General features: G+C 39.7%; 1 protein-coding gene across 3 annotated transcripts in view; it reads right to left on the bottom strand.

Moving 5' to 3' along the window:
• The window catches only part of FAM83B (family with sequence similarity 83 member B), a 90,549-nt gene extending 69,809 nt beyond the window's left edge, over positions 1 to 20,740 (bottom strand). The window contains exons 1-3 of one of the 3 annotated variants that reach the window (XM_047860837.1): positions 20,627 to 20,670; positions 17,850 to 17,941; positions 878 to 1,399 (exon numbers count right to left, since the gene is read on the bottom strand). In XM_047860837.1, the coding sequence (XP_047716793.1) occupies positions 878 to 1,321 (444 nt within the window). In that variant the 5' untranslated portion in view covers positions 1,322 to 1,399; positions 17,850 to 17,941; positions 20,627 to 20,670. Of the gene's footprint in view, positions 1 to 877; positions 1,400 to 17,849; positions 17,942 to 20,626; positions 20,703 to 20,730 lie in introns of those variants that run through there. The other 2 variants (XM_047860839.1, XM_047860838.1) reach the window with 2 other exon arrangements.
• Positions 20,741 to 21,750: the final 1,010 nt, after the last annotated feature.

Here is a 21,750-nt window from a genome sequence, read left to right as displayed (position 1 = left end):
CTCTGATTGTACTAAGTACCTAGAAAATACTCAATAACTTTTATTTGATTGATTAAAAGAGACTGTCTACAGTTTAATTCAAGCTCTGAAATAGAATTTCTGAGATTTATAAGCCAATATAAATATTTAATAAAGAGCACAGAGGCCCTAAAATGCTAAGCACCTCAGGATCTAACTTCAGAATTTTACATTATCATGCCTGACTTCATACTGTTTCCACAAAAGTGAGGTAATAAATAAGTACATCTATGGTTTATTTAAGAGTATAAACTATATCTACAGCAAGAATTGGGCTCAGTCCCTTTGAGTACAAAATAAATTTCAACTGATTTACGAAAAACACATTAAGGAAAATCGAAGTGCCTTGAACTCAATGTGTCCCATCCCATTCCCAGTCCACGCGGGCAGAAGGTGGATGTACAGTACGAAGAGAAGGAAATCTGCACCTAGAACAGGATCCTAACACCACTCTGTTAAATATACACAAGATATGGGAAGTACAATCCTCCCATGTATTTGTATTCACAGGTATATTTCCTGAGAATAACAGGCATGGTCCAGACGTATAGAGATTCCTTTAACATACATATTTGTTATACTACTTTGATGCTTTTCCACGTTTCATATTTTTCATTTAGAGTGGAATGAGTAAGTCACAGGGATGAAAGGTACAACATAGGAAAGCAGTCAATGGTATTTTAATAGTGTTGTATGGTGACAGATGGTAACTGCACTAGGGGTGATCACCACATAAGGTATAGACTTGGTGAATCACTATGTTGCACACCTGAAACAATGTAACATTGTAAGTCAACTATACTTCAATTTAAAAAAGTTTCACTGAAAAACAATTTCATTTAGAAACAGAAAATATTACCTTTCTTGCTTCTTTTATCATCTTCCGAATAGTTTCCTTAATTGTAAGTAAGTGTGCTCTTGGTGGATGAAAGAGGAGGTCTATATGGGTACCGCCTAAGAGTCCGGGCATCACATACGGCCAGCCTAAGTCAAGATTTGGAGCTTCCACGTCAGACTCAATGGGCCAGTAAGTCCCTGAAGATGAGGTATCATCATAGGAGTTATCAGTACCATATGCTGTACTTTGTGCAACTTTCTGGACATTTTTCAAAATGTAATTAATTTCTTCTTCAGCTAGAAAGTCTGATACTCGTTCCTTGGCAAGAAATTCTTGGTATGCTTCTAACCCATGTTCGATCAGTGCATCAATGGCTACTCGATACCATTCCTTGTAGTGAGGCTCAATGTAATTGTCTGATTTACACTCATCATTCAGTGAGGACAACATTGATGAGGTTTCCATGCTCGCGAACGTTTGACAACCAGCACTTTCAAACACTTTCAAATGTCCATTTGGGCAGTGACGAGAGGTATGTGGGTGCTTAAAAAGAAAGAAATGAAGATCAGTTAGAATTCTGTAACGAAATGTTTTATGACCCACATCAATCATTATTTTTACATTTACTCATTTCCACTACCAGTAGCTCAATAGGACATACATGTCACGACCAAAGTGGCATTAATTGCACCATAATTCACAGATGTATTACAAATGAGCTAAACAGATTTCCATTTATTTATTTACTTATTTATTTACATTTATTCATTTTTGAGAGTGAGAGAGACAGAGTGTGAGTGGGGGAGAAGAAGAGAAGAGTGGAAGACACAGAATCAGAAGCAGGCTCCAGGCTCTGAGCTGTCAGCATAGAGCCCAACGCAGGGCTCGAACCCATGAACTGCAAGATCATGACCTGATCTGAAGCTGGACCTTAACCAACTGGGCCACCCAGGCGTCCCCAGATTTCCTTTTATAGGCCACTAGTTGATTACTCTTTTCCAAGGTACCTTTACTTTCAATTTCTCGCCTAAGGAAATATACCTTCTTTTCAATGACATCCAGAAAGATCACCCTTCTTAACTTTAATCTGGGACTACATATGGTCGTTTGTTTCTATAAGTTTTCTTGATTTTGGTTTTACCATTTTTTTTAATAGAATACAATCAGTACCTGTCCATCCATTAACAGAAGCTTTTACTAAGTACTTGTTATGCATATAATCCCATACTAAAAATATAAAAAGCATGAAACACTTGCCTTCCAGAAATGTATGAATTAGCTGAAGAGGCAAAATGAAACATACACACAAATCTATTATCACTTTGAACAAAGCCATATATTGCTAAGGACCAAAATGAGTACTGCTTGTAGTCAATGCTTTCACATAAAAGCAAGTGGATATCAATGTGGAATAAACAAGCTATGGATAGCCCTGTGCAGGACGCAGGCTTCAGGTGAACCTGGGGTGATGAGTAAGAATATGAGCAGGCGGCAAGAAGGAGCATTTTAATCCCACACAAGAGTGAAAAACATAACAAAAGCACAGAACAGGCATGAGCTTGATATATTCATGAGCTAGCTAAAAAAAAAAAAAAAAAAAAAGTTGGTCTGCTGGAAAGTATGCTTTCACTAGAAGTAGGAGATAAATTTGAACAGACACGATGCAGCCAGGTGGAGGGACACAGATTCCTGTGATTCAATAAAACCAGTGTTTAAAACAATTAGCCTGGCAGTATTAGGGACTTGAGAGACAACTAGCTAGGTCTTTCAGTGTTCAAACACCCAGTGAAGAAGTGACAATATTTCTGAGCTGATTCAAAGTAAGAACTCCTGAGATTAGATGCTTTGACAGCATTTAGGTGATAAAGAAATTTAAGATATCAAAGATAATTCAGGGATTTCTCTTAGGAATCCAAATCTGCCTAACCAAGCTCATACCCCAGCCCTCTCAATGCTCACAAACTGTCATTCATTCACTGCATAAGATACCTAACTAGACTTTCTCTCAAATAAGGGCCTTTCTAATCTTTTGAAGCCATGCTCTCCATTGTGCAGATTCAAACAAAATAAAGTTCTATGATGTGCTACAAGCACTAAAGGGCTAATTTGACCAAAAACATCTTTGTTAAGGGCCCTGTCTTAATTTAAAATTCTCCACTTAACCCAGCCTTTTCAGACTCAGGACTACCGAAACTCAAATCTGATTTGGGAGGATAACCCATAAAGCCATAACCATTTATTAACTCCTTAGCTCAAAAGATATAACAAGTCACTAATCAGAGAGACAGTTGTGAAGGAATGGAAAATAGTGCCACAAGTTTTGCTTAAAGGGTGGAGGGATCAGAAAATAATCAACACAAAGGCAGAACTAAAGAAGAAAGAAGATTATAGGGTCCACTTGGCTCTTTTAGTGGAGACAATCCTGTCCCCTAGGCTCAAAATTTTTACCAACAGAGCCTAAAAGGATAGAAAACCTAAAGGTTAAATCTGATACAAGAAAAAAAAAAAAAAAAAAAAGAACATGTTTATGCTACTGGCATGTGGTACATAGAGGCCAGGGATAATGTTAAACATACTTCTTGGATACACAGGACGGCCACCTGCATTAAAAGATTATGTGGCCCAAAATGTCAATGGTGACAAGGTTGAGAAATCTTCATCAAGCTGCTCGCTTAATGTGCCTGGTATCACACTACGAATTTATGACCTTTCTGATGTTCATTAAGGTTCTTTTCTGTACATGATACTAGACTCATTTTTAACAAAAAAAAATGGGCTTTTATTTTCTTCATAGAATCAATCCACTTGATTAAAGTGTATTTCCCTAAGGTTTAGTGAGTTGTGGTTTTCATTTGACAATTCCAGTCCATGAAGGGACAGGCATCGAGTGATCACATGAAAATTACATCTATTATCTGTAATTGTTTAAGATAGTAGTTAACTACTGGTTTGTAACAATTTTAAATTTCCTTAGCACTTATTTCCTAAAGTTTTTAACTTTTGAATTCCTGTAATGTGATGGTAAACACTATAATTATCTACTTGGAAGTTAAAATGAATAACAATGCTTGAAAACACTGTATTGATTTCTGAGCTTTACCTACGTAAATATATACTCTGCAACTATAAAAAATTCATTCTTCAGCTATGGGTAAACTGAGAAATCATAGAGATCAAAAGGACCATGAAAGCAAAATAAAACCATAAAGACACAGATGAAAAGTTAATTATGAGGGGAAAAAAAAACAAATGAAGATTAAAAAAAAAAAAAAAGGAAAACATTGTGGGGTTAATTAAATAGGAATGCCAGATACAATGCAGAAAAAGACATCATAGAAAAAATGCAACAGCTAAGAGCACTGAAATTGAGTTATTATGTAAAAGAATTAAGATAAAAAAAATAAATATGCTTGGGGCACCGGGGTGGCTCAGTCAGTTAAGCGTCTGACTCTTAAATTTCAGCTCAGGTCATAACCTCACAGTTTGTGAGATTGAGCCTCATGTCTGGCTCTGTGCTGACAACGTGGAGCCTGCTTAGGATTCTCTCTCCCTCTCTCTTTCTGCCCCTTTCCCGCTTGCACATGGGCACACTTTCTCTTTCTCTCTCAAAATAAATAAATATGAAAATGTTTTTTAAATAAAATAAAAATATGCTTGATGTTGTCCTGCTAGAGAAGCTATGCTTTCTAACCACTGTCTAGAGATACACAATTATCACAAAAGCTGTATACAAGGGATAATTGTGAGGAACCATTTATAAACAAATTTTAAGGGAAGATAGTAAGGTAATGGCACTTGCATAAATGGGTACTGCAATAAAATAGCACTTGTATTTAGTTATAGACTTAATACAGCACTCTCAGGAGTTTAATCACTGAACACTTTAAGGGTTTAATTTGAGGACAAAATTAATTGGGTATGTCTTTAAACATGCAAAGGTGTATTATTTTATTAATAACCATTAAAACTCCTAGAAACTATATAAACATATGTAATAGAGTTAATGAGTAGAGAAAAATAAAATTTCACCATGATATAAAAGCTAAACGGATCAGTAGGCTCATGTGCTAGTTAAGTGACTCATTCCACAAAAAACAAGCTTATAAAAAATGGGATTCAAAACCATGCCTCAAAAGCATTACAAATTCATTTGATACTGAACCTTTGGCATCATTCATGGAAAGTATAAATTCCAAATGTTAAATCTGTAAATACAAAGGACATAAAACAAGACAGTGAACACTAGACTTCAATTCATGGGCTACTCTGGAAAACATTTCAGTAGTTTCACTATAAAGTTAAATATGTAAATGGCATACTTGTTTATGGTTTCTGACCTGAGAAGATTCATTGGGAAAGACTTGTGAAATAACAGGTCAATGGAAAAATGCTCCAAGGAGAAATTATAACTTCCTTAGATCACAAATAGTCCAAGGTTATGATTAGCAATGTGCAAGCAGGTGACCCAAAGTCAAGACTTTGAAACCCATACAAAAAGGGGAGTGCCTGAGGAGCTCAGTTGGTTAAGTGTCCCAACTCTTGATTTCGGCTCAGGTTTTGATCTCATGGTTTGTGGATGCATGCCTCCTGTTGGGCTACGCACTGAGAGTGCATAGCCTGCTTGAGATTCTCTCCCTTTCTCTCCCTCTCCCTCTTCCTCTCCCTCTCTCTCTGCCCCTCTCTTGCTCCTGTGCTCTCTCTCCCTCTCTCAAAATAAACAAACTTAAAAAACTACAAAAAGGATCACAGCTGCTGTCGTCTCTGAGGTCCATTTTCCAACTTCCGTCTCAGGCTGTTTCTATTCAACTACTGAATGCTTTTATGGGTTAAATATGTCCCCCAACAAAGTATGTTGAAGTCGAAGGCCTTGGTCTCAGTGGAATGTGATCTAATTTGGAAATAGGGTCTTCTTTGCAAATGTAATCAAGTTAAGATGAGATCATATTTAATTAGGGTGGGGCCTAACCCAATATGACTGGTGCCCTTATAAGGAGAGTGACACAAATAATCAGGGAGAATTCCAAGTGACTACAGAAGCAGAGACTGAAACGTTGAGGATTACTGGCAACACTACAGCTGAGAGTAAGGCATGGAACAGATTCTTCCCTAGAACCTTAAGAGAGAACACTGTCCTAGTAACACCTTGATTTGGAACTGTTAGCCTCCAGAACGATGAGAAAATAAATTCCATTGTTTTAAGCCAAAATTTGTGATATTTTGTTATAGTGGCACCAAGAAGCTAATACAAATGCATATAAAAATCATCTTTATTTTTAAACCTTAAAAATTTTAAATAGAGATACTTAAGAAATTTTTAAAAAATAATTTACAATCCAGAAATGATTTCAAGCACTTTTTTTTCTAGCTTATGTGATGATATAAAACTAGGTCTCTGACACACTTTAAGGTTGAACAAATTTATTAAAGAACATTTGATAGTCTTTCAAATATTGACAAAAAAGCTCGATCAACCTTTTTTGGGGGAGGGGATAACTGACTTTATATGTCAAAATACCTACCTAGAGAATATGAGAAAATGCTTCATTAAAGAGTATTTCAGAACACCTCTGCTTTATAAAATCATAATCCATGGTCCACAAGTTAAAAATTATAGATCTCTTTTTCCTTTGAATTTTTACCTGTCAAGATTGTCTTTGATTTTGAATTTGATTACCAGAAATTTAAGATGACAATTAAAACATTAAAGAAGGTCCTATTAAATTAAAAATGTACTATAGTATTCAAGCTGCCAAGTGCAATTTGATATCAAATTGTGGCATCCTAACTTATTAAAAATTTCTCAGCTGGCTTTATAATCATACAACAAAATGGTCCATTAGCACAGATTACAGTCTTCCACAGGGTATGCTTTTCAGGAGGCCAAGGACTACACAAACATATAGAACACTCAGTCACAGGGGTCTGGATGCAAATATCTCCAGGTGTAGATCACAAACAGAATCGCCTATGTTATCAGACTTATGAAAAGGAAACTAAATATCTCTAATCCATTTTATAAATCCCAAATAAAAATTCAATTTGCTCAATATCTAAACATTTATTCATTTCTTTTCATTGGGTGATGGTCTGACAATATTGCTTTATCAGATTAACTCAAAAAACACCCATTATTCAAGGGGTGCCTGAGTGGCTCAGTCGGTTAAGCGTCCAATTTCAGCTCAGGTCATGATCTTGAAGTTCATGAGTTGGAGCCCCGTGTGGGGTTCTGTGCTGACAGCTTGGAGCCTGGAGCCTGCTTTCGATTCTGTCTTTCCCTCTCTCTCTGTCCCTCCCTCACTTGTGCTCTGTCTCTCTGTCTCTGTCTCTGAAAAATAAATAAAGACTAAAAAAAAAAAAAATACCCATTATTCAATATATTTTCAATATATTTTCAATCCCCAGTTTAAACTCTAGTCCAGATATAAGAATATAAAGGCCCCCAAATATGTTAATGACATTAAAACATCATCATTCACTGATACTTAGAATCACTGAGTGATTCCTGCAGAGAAATCCACAGGAGAAAACAAACAAACAAACAAACCTTTTCTCAGAGATCATATACTAGATAGTCAAACTGCAGAGGAATACTCTAAGCATGGCTTAAAATGCAAGTGGGATTAAAGCAAATTACTGTTTTACCAACACCTAAACTACTCCTAAATTGCATTATATTATGATACTAGTACTCCAGAAGGTCCAATGAACAGGATAAGGTAATCCTAATAGGGTGGCATCTTGTGCTGTAAAGTGTTCCATCTTCTCCTGATCCTGATCAATGTATGTGTCAATCATTCAGATGAATAAATGGAAAAGCATTGCTACACTTTGCAGAAATAAATAGCATAAACATCAGATGCCACAATTAATATTCAAAATGACCTTAAAGTGGTAAAATAATAAGTCAACATGAACAAGATAAAATCCAATACAACAAATGTAAAAGTAATAGTTTACATTAAAAATGAATCATACAGGGGGCACCGGGGTGGCTCAGTTGGTCAAGCATCTACCTCTTGATTTCGGCTCAGGCCATAATCTCATGGTTCATGGGTTCAAGGCCCCAGTCCTGCATCAGGTCCTGCACTGGCAGTGCAGAACCTACTTGGAATTTTCCATCTCTCTGTCTTTCCCTCACTTGCTCTCTCTCACTCTCTCTCAAAATAAACATTAAAAAATTTTTAAAAATTGAACAAAATAAAAATTAATCAGATGGGGCACCTGGGTAGCTCAGTTAAGTGTCCAACTCTTGATTTCAACTCAGGTCATGATCTCATGGTCTAGAGATCGAGCCCCACATCAGGTTCAACACCGGGCATGGAGCCTGCTTAGGGTTCTCTCTTTAAAAACAAGAAAAATGTACCATACAACTACAGGATTGAGCAGACTTTAAGACAGATTGCATCTTGAAGAACAGCTGAAAAATTAGTGTTTAATCTACAGAGAACACTGAAAGAGACACATAAGAGTAGTCTTTAATTGTGTCAAGTGGGAAAGTGGGACTGAGTGACAAATCACTGGTTGGCTCAGTGACTCAGAGTGGGTGAGATGGCCCAAGTTTTGTCTCTGGCTCTGCCACAAATAGGTTTAAGATTCTGGTCATGTGACTTCAGGGCTCTAAGCCTCATGTCTCTTATCAGAAAAATGGTTAAAATAACAGTACTGTCGGCAAAGGGTTCCTGTCGGGTTTAATGAGATAGAGGCCCTCAATTCTGTATCAGCCTTAAAATCCGCTAAAATAAATTGTTACATAGTAAGGAAACACAACTTCAAATACTTCCATTTTGACCTCAGTGTGCATTTTCTAATTGACTAAATTCTTCTTTCCAGCTTATCTGTTAACTCAGGCAAAAGACCCCGCAGGCAAAGCATCCTGTGATGGGGAAATGAAACTATGCTCTCAAACAGTAAGGCCTACTCCGAGCCAGCAAGACCCGCGTGACTGACCCCAAGACAAGGAGGGGCCTGAACTTTCATGCCTCCCAGCAAGTATCCACTAACCTTTGTCCCACATTTGCTTTATATAAACCAGGAAGTAATTTTAGCTCTTTGGAGATAGTCTTCAAGATTCCAGTCCACTGTCTTCGGGCTAATCCTCTATCTTCCCAGTGTTGGCCTCTGCTCTGGACATTGTCAGTGGCGAGTGGCCGAATTTGGTCTGTTTGCGAACCCTGAGACAGGTGTTCTTGCACCCCCACACCCTGGTCACAGCAATATAGGAGAGAATTGTACTTAATAATAAGGATCTATATTTCTCTTACTTTCTTAGTGAGTATCCTCTTTCTGTATGTAATCAAGCAGAGGATATTTTTTTTTTTAAAGAGTCCTATCATGTTTAACAAGTTGTGCTCCAGGCACCTTTGGCTTCAAAATTCTAAGATGATAACTTATTTTGCCTGCTGAAAAGATCTGATATACCCACAAACTTGCTAATGTTGTTTGGAAGAAGGAGGTGGTTAAGAAAGTGTTTCTTGAGGTGCCTGGGTGGCTCAGTTTGTTGGGCATCGGCTGATTATTGAGTTGGAGTCCTGCATCTGTCTCTATGCTGATAGCACAGACCTGCTTGGGAGTCTCTCTCTCCCTGCCCCTCCCCACTCATGCTCTCCCTCTCTCTCTCCACTCTCTCTCTAATAGAAGAAAGAAAGAAAGAAAGAAAGAAAGAAAGAAAGAAAGAAAGAAAGAAAGAGGGAGAGAGAGAGAGAGAAAGAAAGAAAGAAAGAAAGAAAGAGTGAGAGAGAGAGAGGGGGAGAGAGAGAGAGAGAGAAAGAGAGAGAGAGAAAGAAAGAAAGAAAGAAAGAAAAAAAGAAAGAAAGAAAGTTTCTTACTCTAGTGTGACAAGGAACTGCCTGCTGTCCTCAGTTTCTCCTAAGTCAGCTTTCACAGTTCAGCTTCATTTTTTCGAAGTTAAATGAAGAATATTCTACATATCCATTTTCAAATGTCAAACAAACAAAAAGCCAAGAAAGTCAAAAGCTGCCATAGCAGTTTTGATAGCAAGCAAAAATGCTTATATTATGATGCTATATGGATGATAAGCAGGCTATCAAACCATATAAGAACAGAATTATAATTAAAGAAAATTCATCCAAAAGCAAAAATAAAAACACATACATACAAATGATAATGGCTGCCTTGGTGGTTTTATGGGTGATTTTTTAAAACTTCTTTATACTTTTCTGTTCCTATCAAATGTTTATCTATCTATCGATCTATAGTTTTGCTACAGGAAAAAAAAGGAATTTTTTAAGGGAATTACTCCAATAGTTATTTTTTACTTTAGAATACCCTCCTCTGTTTCCATTCACTTTCTAAGTTGACTGTCATATGTAATTCAAAACCCTGCATATAAAACAGTTTAGTAAGTCTTACAGCACAACACATGAACAAGCACAGAATATGAGAAACTAAAGCCATATGGGTTCAGGGATCAAAAAGGAAAAAACTTAAATAAAAATAACTCATACACTTAATGAGATCTGAGTAAGTAGCTCACTGATGTGCCCTGTCGTCCCCAGCTCCCGGCAGCTAGGAACAGAGCTACGGCAAGGAGCTCTCATAGTAATTTCTGCACATATTATCACTTTCCATGCATTATTTAAATGCATTATTCTGTCTTCTTCACTAGACTGTAAGCTCTGTGATGGTTGAGATTATGTGTGGTGAGCACAATTATCAATGCTCACTACATAAGTGTCACATAGCAAGCTAATGATATACTGCTTTAATAACTCAGCATTACAGAAGGAGTTGATTAAACAGGATACGTCAAAAAAATCCTGAAGTATAAATTCTTTTCAATGATCATACCCACATCCTCGCCAACATCTGTTGTTTCCTGAGTTGTTAATTTTAGCCATTCTGACAGGTGTGAGGTGGTATCTCACTATAGTTATGATTTGTATTTCCCTGATAATGAGCGATGTTGAGCATCTTTTCCTGTGTCTGTTTGCCATGTGGATGTCTTCTTTGGAAAAGTGTCTATTCATGTCTTCTGCCCACCTCTTCCTTGGATTATTTGTTTTATGAGAAAGGGGAACCTTATTGCACTGTTGGTAGGAATGCAAACTGGCTCGGCCACTGTGAGAAAACAGTGTGGAGGTTCCTCAAAAAATTAAAAGTAGAACTACCCTATGACCCAGCAATTGCACTACTAGGAATTTATCCAAGGGATACAAAAATGCTAATTTGAATGGGACACAGGCACCCCAATGTTTACAGCAGCACTATCAACAATAGCCGAAGTATGGAAAAAGCCTAAATGTCCATCAGCTGATGAATGGATAAAGATGATGTGGTGTGTGTGTATGTATGTATACACATGTATGTATGTATATGTACATACACACAATGGAATACTACTCGGTGATGAAGAAGAATGAAATCTTGCCATCTGCAACAATATGGACAGAAATGGAGAGTATTATGCTAAGTGAAATAAGTCAGTCAGAGAAAGACAGATATGAGTTCACTCACATGTGGAATCTGAGAAACTAACAAACATAGGGGAAGGGAAGAAAAAATGAGATAAAAACACAGAGGGAGGCAAACCATAAAAGACTCTTAAATACAGACAGCAAACTGAAGGTTGATGGCAGTAAGTGGCAGGGAGTGGGTTAAATGGGTGACAGACATTAAGGAGGGCACTGGTTGGGTTGAACACTGGGCATCATATGTAAGAAATGTATCACTGGATTCTACTGAAGCCAAAACTACATTTATATGTTAACTAACTTGAGAGTAAAAAAGAAAAAAAAAATGATAATATCCATGCAGAACTTTTTAACACTGAAGCACATATTTGTTTCAATTAAATGGAGGTTAATTTTTTGATAATACAAAATATTACCTGTTGAAATGGGCTTTTAAAAGAATAATTACAAACCTAATGAGCACTGTAAAAGTAAATAGATAAATCCATAGATCTCTATTAAAAATAAACATAAATATTAATTTCAAAAGAGCACTTTGTCAGAAGGATAGAAATGGTATCAAGTATCAATTGGGAATTCTCCCTAAGAACTGTATTTTGAGATGTTTAATTATGTTAAAGTCATTATGAAAATAGTTTCTATGTATTTAAATTAATCTTCATGAAATAAAGTTCTAAGTCTTGTTTTTCAACATGATACAAATTAGCTATGAAGTGGGACTCATTTCTCCTCTGTTTTTGATATCAGTTCTTTTATTATATGAACTTATTTCAGCAGAAAGAAAGGATTCACTGGGTGTTTAATTTTTTTTTTTAACGTTTATTTATTTTTGAGACAGAGAGAGACAGAGCATGAACGGTGGAGGGTCAGAGAGAGAGGGAGACACAGAATCTGAAACAGGCTCCAGGCTCTGAGCTGTCAGCACAGAGCCCGACACGGGGCTTGAACTCACGGACCGTGAGATCATGACCTGAGCCGAAGTCGGCCGCTCAACTGACTGAGCCACCCAGGCGCCCCTCACTGGGTGTTTAAACAGGTTATGATTATAGATGTTTGGTATATCATTAAGATGCAATTAAACTATACATTCCAGAGCAGTGCTGAGAAGTTTAAAAGACCATATTTTCCAACATGGTAAAACAGAACACTGTGATGCTTAAGTTTATCCAACACATCATCCCGATGAAAACCCAGATTCTCGTTTCAAGAAGCCTATCCATCTCTCTACTCTAAAGGTAGGCAAAACTTGCAACAGGTAAGTGTCGTTTTTGTTTTCTTTTGTTTTGTTTGTTTCTCCCTTGAAAATGCTATAGTACCAGGGGAAATGGTTTTTAATACTGACTACTGTCACTGCCAAAGGTATCAGAAAATCATTGCTGAGATAGCCTCAATGTTGGGTTCTAGGACAGGAGGCGAAGAGTATCTTTCAAATGTCAGCAAGAATATCTTTCAAATGTGTTCCTACTATCTGGGCTTAGACTTCAGAACTTTACTTGTCTGTACCTTCACTGTTCTCTGTCAATATTCTCCCCAGGATAATGTCATCCAGTCTTAGAGCAGGAAATATTCTATATCAATTTTCGATGACTCTCGAAAATCTCCAGATGGGACTGCTCTCCTAGGCTCCAGATTCATATATTCCACTGGTTTCTGGACACCTTCCCTGCTATTTAATAGGCTCACTTTTTTACATTAAACATGCCAAGTTAATTCCCATTTCAGGATCTTTGCACTAGTCATTCCAACAGCCTAGAATTCTCTTTCTTTTCATTCCTGTCTTACTCATGTGGTACCTCCTTAGAGTGTCATTCCAGACTACCCATTTTAAAAAGGACCTACCCGGGGTGGGCAAGGGAGGGGTGCTAGGTGGCTCAGTCAGTTAAGTGTCTGACTTCAGCTCAGGTCATGATCTCACAGTTCCTGAGAGCCCAGCGATGGGCTCTGTGCTGACAGCTCGAACCTAGAGCCTGCTTCAGGTTTTGTGTCTCCCTCCCTCTCTGCCCCTACCCCTCTCATGCTCCATCCCTCTCCCTCTCCCTCAAAAATGAACATTAAAAAATTTAATTAAAAAAAAAAAAGTATCTAACCAAGACTCCTGGGTGGCTCAGTTGGTTGAGCATTCAACTCTTGATTCCAGCTCTTGTGAGGATCTCATACTTCCTGAGTTCAAGCCCCACGCTGGGCTCCACACTGATGGTGTACATGGAGCCTGCTTGGAATTCTCTCTCTCTCTCTCTCTCTCTCTCTCTCTCTCTCTCTCTCTGTCTCTCTGCCCTGTGCATGTATGAGTACCTGTGTGCTCTCTCTCAAAATAAATAAACTTAAAAAAATTTTTTTCAAGACCTACCTTTCAGCTATGCTTAATTCTATTACCTGGTTTTATTTAACTTTTAGCACTTACCATCATGTAAAATAATCAAGGTGTTTGTTTACTTGCCATTGCCCATATCCCCCTCACCAAACTGGAAGTTCCTGGAAGGCCACCAAGCTGTTTATTCTAATTTATCTGTGCCTGAGTCATATTGGGTATTCCTCATTTGGAGTATCACTGCTGTCATAGATAAGGCCTACTGTCTTACATTCTAAGTATGCTGGGATCTATGATCCATTCTTCCCTCACTTGTAATCAATCACAAAGGTGAAATTACCAGGGATCTATCTATTCCCTCCATCCTCTGCCTCAACAACCCTCCCCACTTTACACCTATCCACAAATCCTATTACCATAGGAAATGGGTTCGGATCTTTTGACCTCAGTTCTGAACCTCTATAGAATATGTAACAAAGACTTGATACATTTAGGTGAGCATGCACACAATGCAGGTTACAAGGGCCCCAAGGAGTGAAATACTCAATGTGTGCCATACGCACTCTTGTCCCACCTTTTGAGTCTACTTGAGACAACAAGAAAGCCAATCTTGGTGCACGCTGACATTACAGAGGGGCAGGTGCTGTAGGAAATCATCAGAAACATGTGCTCCAATGAAAGTGCTCCTATGAAAGTGGCTTTCCAACTACGTGTAACAAAAACAGTGTGCTTCATCTATGCTAAAGTGAAAGTTCACAAACAAAATGTCTTAAGAAAATGTATTTTCCTTACATATGTTGGCAATGGCTATCAAAAGTCAGGGTTCTAAGTATTTAGCAGCAACAACAAAAATCTTGGACTGTTAAAAAGTAGAGGTTTAAAAACAGAAATAATATTGTGGAAACTGCTCAAGTAGACACAAGTTTATTTAGTTAAAATGTCCCCCTCCCCCCATAAATGTCATAATATATCTAGCTTGGAAAGATTTTAGTTTAATTTGTATAAAGAGCCCTATAGATATGTAAAACATGCAAAGCAATCCCAACGTCTAACAATCCTTTATTAGTCTTTTCCTTCAGGATTCCCTTTTAATTAAGCCTGCTTAGATAGCTATATCACAGTTGAAATCAAGTACTTCTTTTTTATTTTCCCTCAGAAATTCCCCCAAAAAATCAGACTGGAAAACTAGCCCACTCTAGTTCAGACCTTTTACTGTCTTCTTCATTGGCTTCTCTCACTCACACATATGGAAGTTAAGCAAAAAAAATATAAATAAATATATTTTTTTTTAAGTGTGTGAAATGCTGCTCGATTTGTATAGATGAATTTCTAGGTCCTGTGGATTACTTGTGAACAGCATTCCCTGCAATCTCTCCTCACAACTGTGCTTGATTCCTCTGACAGTGTTTCTACCCTGGATGACTATAACGACTGAGTGAAGGTGGGTGTTTATAAAGCTCTAGACCTGGACCAGAAACTGCACCTGGGAGCTCTTCTGTTTTATTCCCACTTGTCCTTCAGGCCCAGGTCAGTGCAACTGTGAGGGAGAAGGGAGAAGAGACTCCAAATAATGGTACCACTATGTTAAGATCTTAAAACCAAAAATAATAGTTTCTTTCACTCCAATAATTAATGTTTTTATCAATCATTTCTATTTGTGATACATGCACACATCTACTTAGGATGTTCATGGGCTCCTGTCCAAACTTTGGTGGACTCATATTTTAGATCCAAACCTTAGAGGGATTTTATGGTCTTTTCTTTTAATATTTCATGTTTTAACTCCTCTGCATGTAAGATTTAACCTGATAAATGGAAGTAAATCTAGTCTACAAACAGAACACAGAATTTAACATATTGGGAAGACCCTATCTTAATAACAGGGTATTGAATCAAGGCTTTGAGTATACACAAGACATGAATGACTTGTCAGAGAATACCTTCAGGTATGAGTATACAAGAATTGGCTTAGTATTGCACAAATAAACTTTTGCATTAAAGCACATTTTATGTTACTTTCATTGTATATGGACTGATGTTTTTTGCCTGACGTTAGTAAACACAAATTGTAGACATATGCTGTAATTTTAATTTTCATTAGTATTATTTTCCTACTGAGATTTTTTTTTAAGTTCATTTATATGTATTGTAGCCCTCTACTTAGTACTTTTGACCTTTGAACCATTCTACACTAGACAATAACTCTCAAAGTAACTTTCCTGTGATAAATCCACTTTTCAATCCATCAATTAACAAATATTTCAATTTACTGCACAATGAGGGTATGGGCATATCAATATCCAGTTTCAATAACATCATTATCCTTCTTTTTTAATGTCTTATTTGTACTCTTACTTGAATACTTTATTGCAACTTTAGTTGTTTTTTTTTTTAGTTTTTGGAAAACAGAAAAATGAAAGTCTCGATTTTCGTAAAATGCTTATCTAATAAATTGAGTATAACAAAGGCAAAGATGGAAATTATTGAACATAGCAAATAAGGCCAATATTTAGTTTTAATCAGATGATCATTGTACACATGTTCCATTGTGAAGGAAAATAATATTTTTTAATGTATAAAATGCCAGAAATGACTGTTGAAAAGGGTATCAAACATTTAAAATAGAACTGGCAATTTTATTTAGAATGTACTTTAACTATTAGAGAACAGAATTACCTCCATAATATGTTATTTGACTTAAATACTATTTGAATTTTACAGACTTTTAGAAATAAACAATGTACCAAAATTGGGGTGCATGGGTGGTTCAGTCAGCTGAGTATGTGACTTCAGCTCAGGTCATGATCTCGTGGTTTGTCAGTTCCAGCCCTGCGTTGGACTCTGTGCTTACAGCTCGGAGGCTGGAGCCTGCTTCGGATTCTGTGTCTCCCTCTCTCTCTGCCCCTCCCCTGCTCATGCTCTGTTTTCTGTCTCTCAAAAATAAACATTGAAAGAAAGAAAGAAAGAAAGAAAGAAAGAAAGAAAGAAAGAACCTAAATAAAAAACTGTGCTGCTATTGAAAGGTGACAGCAAGAAATAAAGACAAATAAATGGATGAACAGATGGAGAATTAGACAAATAAACAGAAGTAAGAAATGGGGGAGATGGAAAAAGAAAAGATGAAATGTGGCACAGAGAAAGAAGAGGAGCCAAAGGATGAGAAGGGACGAGGAGAGAAGGGAAGAGAAGACAGAGGAAAAGAAAGTAAAGGAAGAGAAGCACAAAGAAGGAAGAAAGAGGCCAGAAACCATAAGAGCAGACAGAAGATTGGAGGGACAGCAAGAGATGAGAAAGGAACGGAAGAAATGCACCTGAAGCCAGGAATCGGTGGGGAACACGGTCAACAGCTCCTTAATCTAAGAACAGCTTAGCTTTATTTCACCCTTCTCTAACAATTCAGAAGTTACATTTATCGAAAAAGATGATCCTTTTAAAACATCTGTAAAGAGCTGCTAAACGAGCCAAAGGAGGCTAAGTAGTCAGAGCCAAGTCCTGTGAAGAACGGAAGCCTTCGCTTGTTTGTGCAGGAAATAAAGGACAGCGGAACATGCCGCTGAGGGACTCTACTACCGCCATTGAGGTGGAAGAGGCCACTTTTTAGGGCTTTGAAAACTGCCTCTTCTTCCCCAAATGAGTAATGCTTATATAATCAGAGAAGCAACTTGATGATAGAGAACTAAAACCCTCTGAAATGATAATCTGACAAAAGAAGTGAAAACAATGAGCTTCCCAGTGATACAATGGGGAGATGTTAGGTAACATTATTTTATGGTACCCTCAATAAGAAGCACAGAGAATTTCAGAGCAGGATGGGACAGGCTAGTGGAAAACCTGAGACACCAAGAGAATTTAGGCACTTTGTCCAAAATCATAACGAAGTGGTCTGCTAGTGTTCAGTTTCACAGAGGATTAATGAACATACACAGTGCCTGCTGGAACTTTCAGAGAATAGGAATGAAACACTAAGTGAATGGACTATAATTGTTATTAAGTCCCTTAAATGTCAGCTTCCTGAGATCCAGGAACAGTATCCTGTTACCTTCCTACCCAGAGTGGAACTCACTGCTAGGCACAAAATAGTCAATACATGCATGTTTAATGAACGGATAGAGTATAAGAGCACAGAGTCGTAACCTTTAGGTATCAGGACTGCATAACTTTTGTGTAAACTCTTTAGAATAGGCCACTGTCAGTAACATGGAGATTACACCTGACCCTATGCCAGTTCTCAACAGGCTGACTGTCCCTAACTTACCTTTCCCAGAGATGGGTGCTGTCTACAAATTACTTCATACACAGCTCAAAAGATAAAAGTCATGTGCCTTTAGGGGACATCTAGCCTCACTCCTAAGGACAGTATGAAAAGAAAACGAAATTACAAACTGGGTAGTAATTAGACGTCCCCAGAGGAAAAGGTTCCTCATATCAGACATGATCACACGATTCAAACACTTCCCAACATAGATGTGCCCAATGGGTAAATAACCCTTACATTTGGATCATCTCTCCAATCCAGTCTCATCTTCCTCATAGCATCATAGCTGCTGAAAACTTCTTTTGCCTCCCTGATCACCCTACCCCTACCTCCTATATAGGTTAGCCTCCTGGCTCCTTGATAAACCCTTCTTCCCAAACCTGGAGCCAACTTTCTCCCACTCCACCTCCACCCATGCCCCTTGTGAGCTGAGACAGACACCACAAAACAATGCTAATGCCCACTGGCCTACCTCAGTAATAAGGAAGCTCCATCTGAAGGCTCCAGCATGTTTTCTCAGAGAAATGTCAGTGGATTTAATTTGTGATGGAGCTTAGGTGCTACTTGCATAAAATTTAACCCACAATATCTTGAAATCCATAGTTAGAACGCTATTTGGGGGGTGGTGGGGAGAATGTATTCTGACTCTCAAATGATAAACTCACCAACAAAATTCTAAAATACATGCCACTTCCAGATTAGAAATAATTAAACAAAAGTGCATTGCAAAATTAGCAGTAACATTGTGTGGAAAAGACTCTGAATTGTGAAACATCCTTGTAGCACTCATATTTTACAAGTTACAGAGGGACAGATATGCAAACTTACCTAACTAGCTAAACAAGGACAACTTGTAATTTGACAAATAATTAGTTAAATTAAGATTAAGTGGGGCCTTTTCGAAAGCTCTCCTCCAACCTGATTATGGAGAAGAGGACTCCTTTGCTGGGATCATACTTTCGCCACCAGATTCTCAAGACTTAAGCTACAATGTTACATCTTGGAAACTTACTATTTTATAATGGAATGAAAGAAACAAAGTAGGTGCAGGGGGGAAGTCACGGTCAAGAAAACACTCAATGTATAAACAGGGGATATGGTAGCAGGAGGAGATACAACAGAAGGAATAATAAAATTAATTAACCCATCCCAAAAGAGTTTAGTCAGTTATAGTTACAGTAATAATCTCTGAAGAGTAATCACAAAACACATCACTGAGTCAGCACCAGAGGTGTGGTTTGTCTCCTATGCAATCCCTTTCAGCAACTATTCAATAGGTACAGCTTCCCACAATAAATTCTGAGCATCTGTGGTCTAGAATGTGCCAGCTTTAAAGGCAGGATCCACCCAGCCCCTCAGGCAAGCTGTGCAGGGCAAAGCCAGCAGCCTTAATAGGCGTGTCCACCACGTGTGCCCTAAACCCAAAAGCCAGGGGGTGGAATTTGAAACTGGAAGGTGTGGGGACTGTCACCATTCTGGGAATTGCAGGAAGACAGGGAAAAAAACAAACATAACAAAGACCGACCCCCAACCCTGACTCCATCCTGTTTCACAGCATTCTTATTTAATTATTTTGAAAAATGAAATAAAATTTTTTTTTTTTTTTTTTTTTAAGTAACTTTCTCTTCTAAGGCCCTCCCTTTCATCGCTGGAGCCTTGTCCTATCTCTTGTCGGGACTGATTCAGCCTCAGTCATGGATTTCCCTGGGGCTCTTGCATTGGTTGGGGATGAGAAAGGGAAAGAGGGGAGGTGTCTGCCAGTGACCTGGCAAAATGTGTGGGAATCTGGAAATGAGTTGCTGGCCATCTTGCTCTACAGCCTTGACTTCCTGTCGCCAGCATGGCTTTTTCTCAGTGTTCTGGCCTCCTGAGCTCTCATCTCCACTTCTGGGTCGAGACCCTAGAACCAAGAACCTCATCACTCCATGCATGATCAGCATGGTATCCTGTGTCCCCACACCCTCCTCCCTACAAAGCACCACTGTCTCTTTACACACGAACGCAGAAGCTTGAACACACAGGCACTTTGCCTCCTCACACACCTTATTATATAGGTGATAATTCCCCCAACGTGTCACAGAGAAGAGTACCTTTCCAAGTACCTTTCCAGAAACAAACTCCTCTCCCTCTAGAGCAGTGGTTCTCAAAATCCTGTATGTACCAGAATCACCTAGCCAGCGAACCAAGAACCCAGACCCACACTCAGGCCGGCCGACTCGAGGTTGGGAAGCACAGGTCTGGACTAACTCGGGGGAAGAGGCGAATTGGATATAAACAAGAAACGAGATTCGGTCAAGAGTAACCTTCCCTTCCAGTTGCAAACCCCAGGGGAGATCGAAAGAACACTCTGGCCCTTCTCCAGCCTACGCCCCCCACCGCACCCCTGCCCCCGGCCCGACCACGTTCCCCCCTGTACTTCCTCCCACGAGGCGCTTCCTAGACCCTCGCCACCGCTTCCCCCCCGGGGTCCGCCGCCAGCACGGACAGCAGCGGGGTAAACAGACCCCGCGTCCACGGTGGGCGGCGCCTGTCCCCGGGGAAACCCGAGCCCACACCCCGCCGGAGACAACTTTTCAAACTTCCCGACGCACTCTCACCTACACGCGAATGAGAGAAAGTACACCCAACAGAGGAGACCGAAATGCCGATCCGCGCGGGCTCCCCAGGGGAGCTCCCCTCCCCTCCCCCTGCCGGCCGGGCCCGCGGTGGGTGCAGCCCCGGGACCCCGCCGCCCCCGCCCGCCCGGGCCGCGGAGGGCAGCCCGGAGCCCCACTTACGGCCAGGAGCGCCCCCGAGCCGCGCGCAGCAGTGCCCGCCGCCGAACGTTTGCCTCCCAGGAAGCGGCGAGGCGGAGGGAGGGAGGGGAGGGGAGGAGAGTTACCTGCAGCGCGTCAGGTCGGCGGAGGGAAGAGGGATCCGGCCCCGACCGCGCCTCCCCGGCCTGGGTGCACAGCTAAGTGAGCGCGGGCGGACCAGTTGCAACAAGTCCCGAGTCGTGTCACGCCAAACCCCGCGCTGCCAGAAAGCGCCTCGGAACCTGTCTGAACCCAGAAACCCAACCCTCCACCCGCCAAGTACAAAGTCTTCCTTCCCCTCCGCCCTCCGGGCTCTCGGGAGATGGCGAGTCCCGACACCTGGAGACCCCCAGAGGACCCCCCCGCGCTTATCTGGGAAGGGTGGGCCTCGGGAGAGCGGGTTGAGCTCTCACCGCCCCCCCCCCCCCGCGTCCTAGGCTCTGGAATGCGGTGGGTGGGGGGGAAGGTTGAGGGGGCCGCAGGGTTGGGGGGGGAGGGGTGGGTTGCACCGCCCTCGGGAGAGCGGGGCGGACGGGACCTGCAGTAGATAATTCCAATCAGCCCAGCAATGCGGGCCCCTACCCAACCGCCTGAGTGTTTCCAGGCTTGGAAAAGACCAGGAGGCGGAAAGGCGGTAGAAACCGTACTTGTGCAGATACCTTTTTGTGTGAAAGAGCAGTTTTAAACATCATCAAAGATTGGGCATCCACTCTGGACTGTTGTGGTTGCTGACTTGAGATGAAAAGATATTCTTTAAAATAGGAATACCTGCGTGAAAAGCAGGTCACTCTAGGAGCAAGGTTAGGGGAATAGAGGCATTACAATTTGGTTTCAACACAAAATAATTACAGCAATTATTAATAATTTAAATAAAATTTATTTTAAAAATTTGTCTATAGCTCCATAAATCTGTTAGGAATGTTTCTGATGATTGTATAACCATATAGTCTTCCAAGTATAGCCACTTTCAGCAAACGTTAAAAATGCAGCCTAGTACGGGAAAAATGAAACTTAGGGTCATAATAAGCACATTTTAAGCTTTTGGCATGATATGTAAATTATCATAAAATGGAATTGACCTTAAAAATGACTTTTATGGATATTTT

The sequence above is a fragment of the Prionailurus viverrinus genome, chromosome B2, assembly GCF_022837055.1.
Source record: "Prionailurus viverrinus isolate Anna chromosome B2, UM_Priviv_1.0, whole genome shotgun sequence".
Classification (NCBI taxonomy): domain Eukaryota; kingdom Metazoa; phylum Chordata; class Mammalia; order Carnivora; family Felidae; genus Prionailurus; species Prionailurus viverrinus.
Note: the sequence above shows the minus strand (reverse complement) of the source record. Positions and strands in the feature narration are given on the sequence as shown.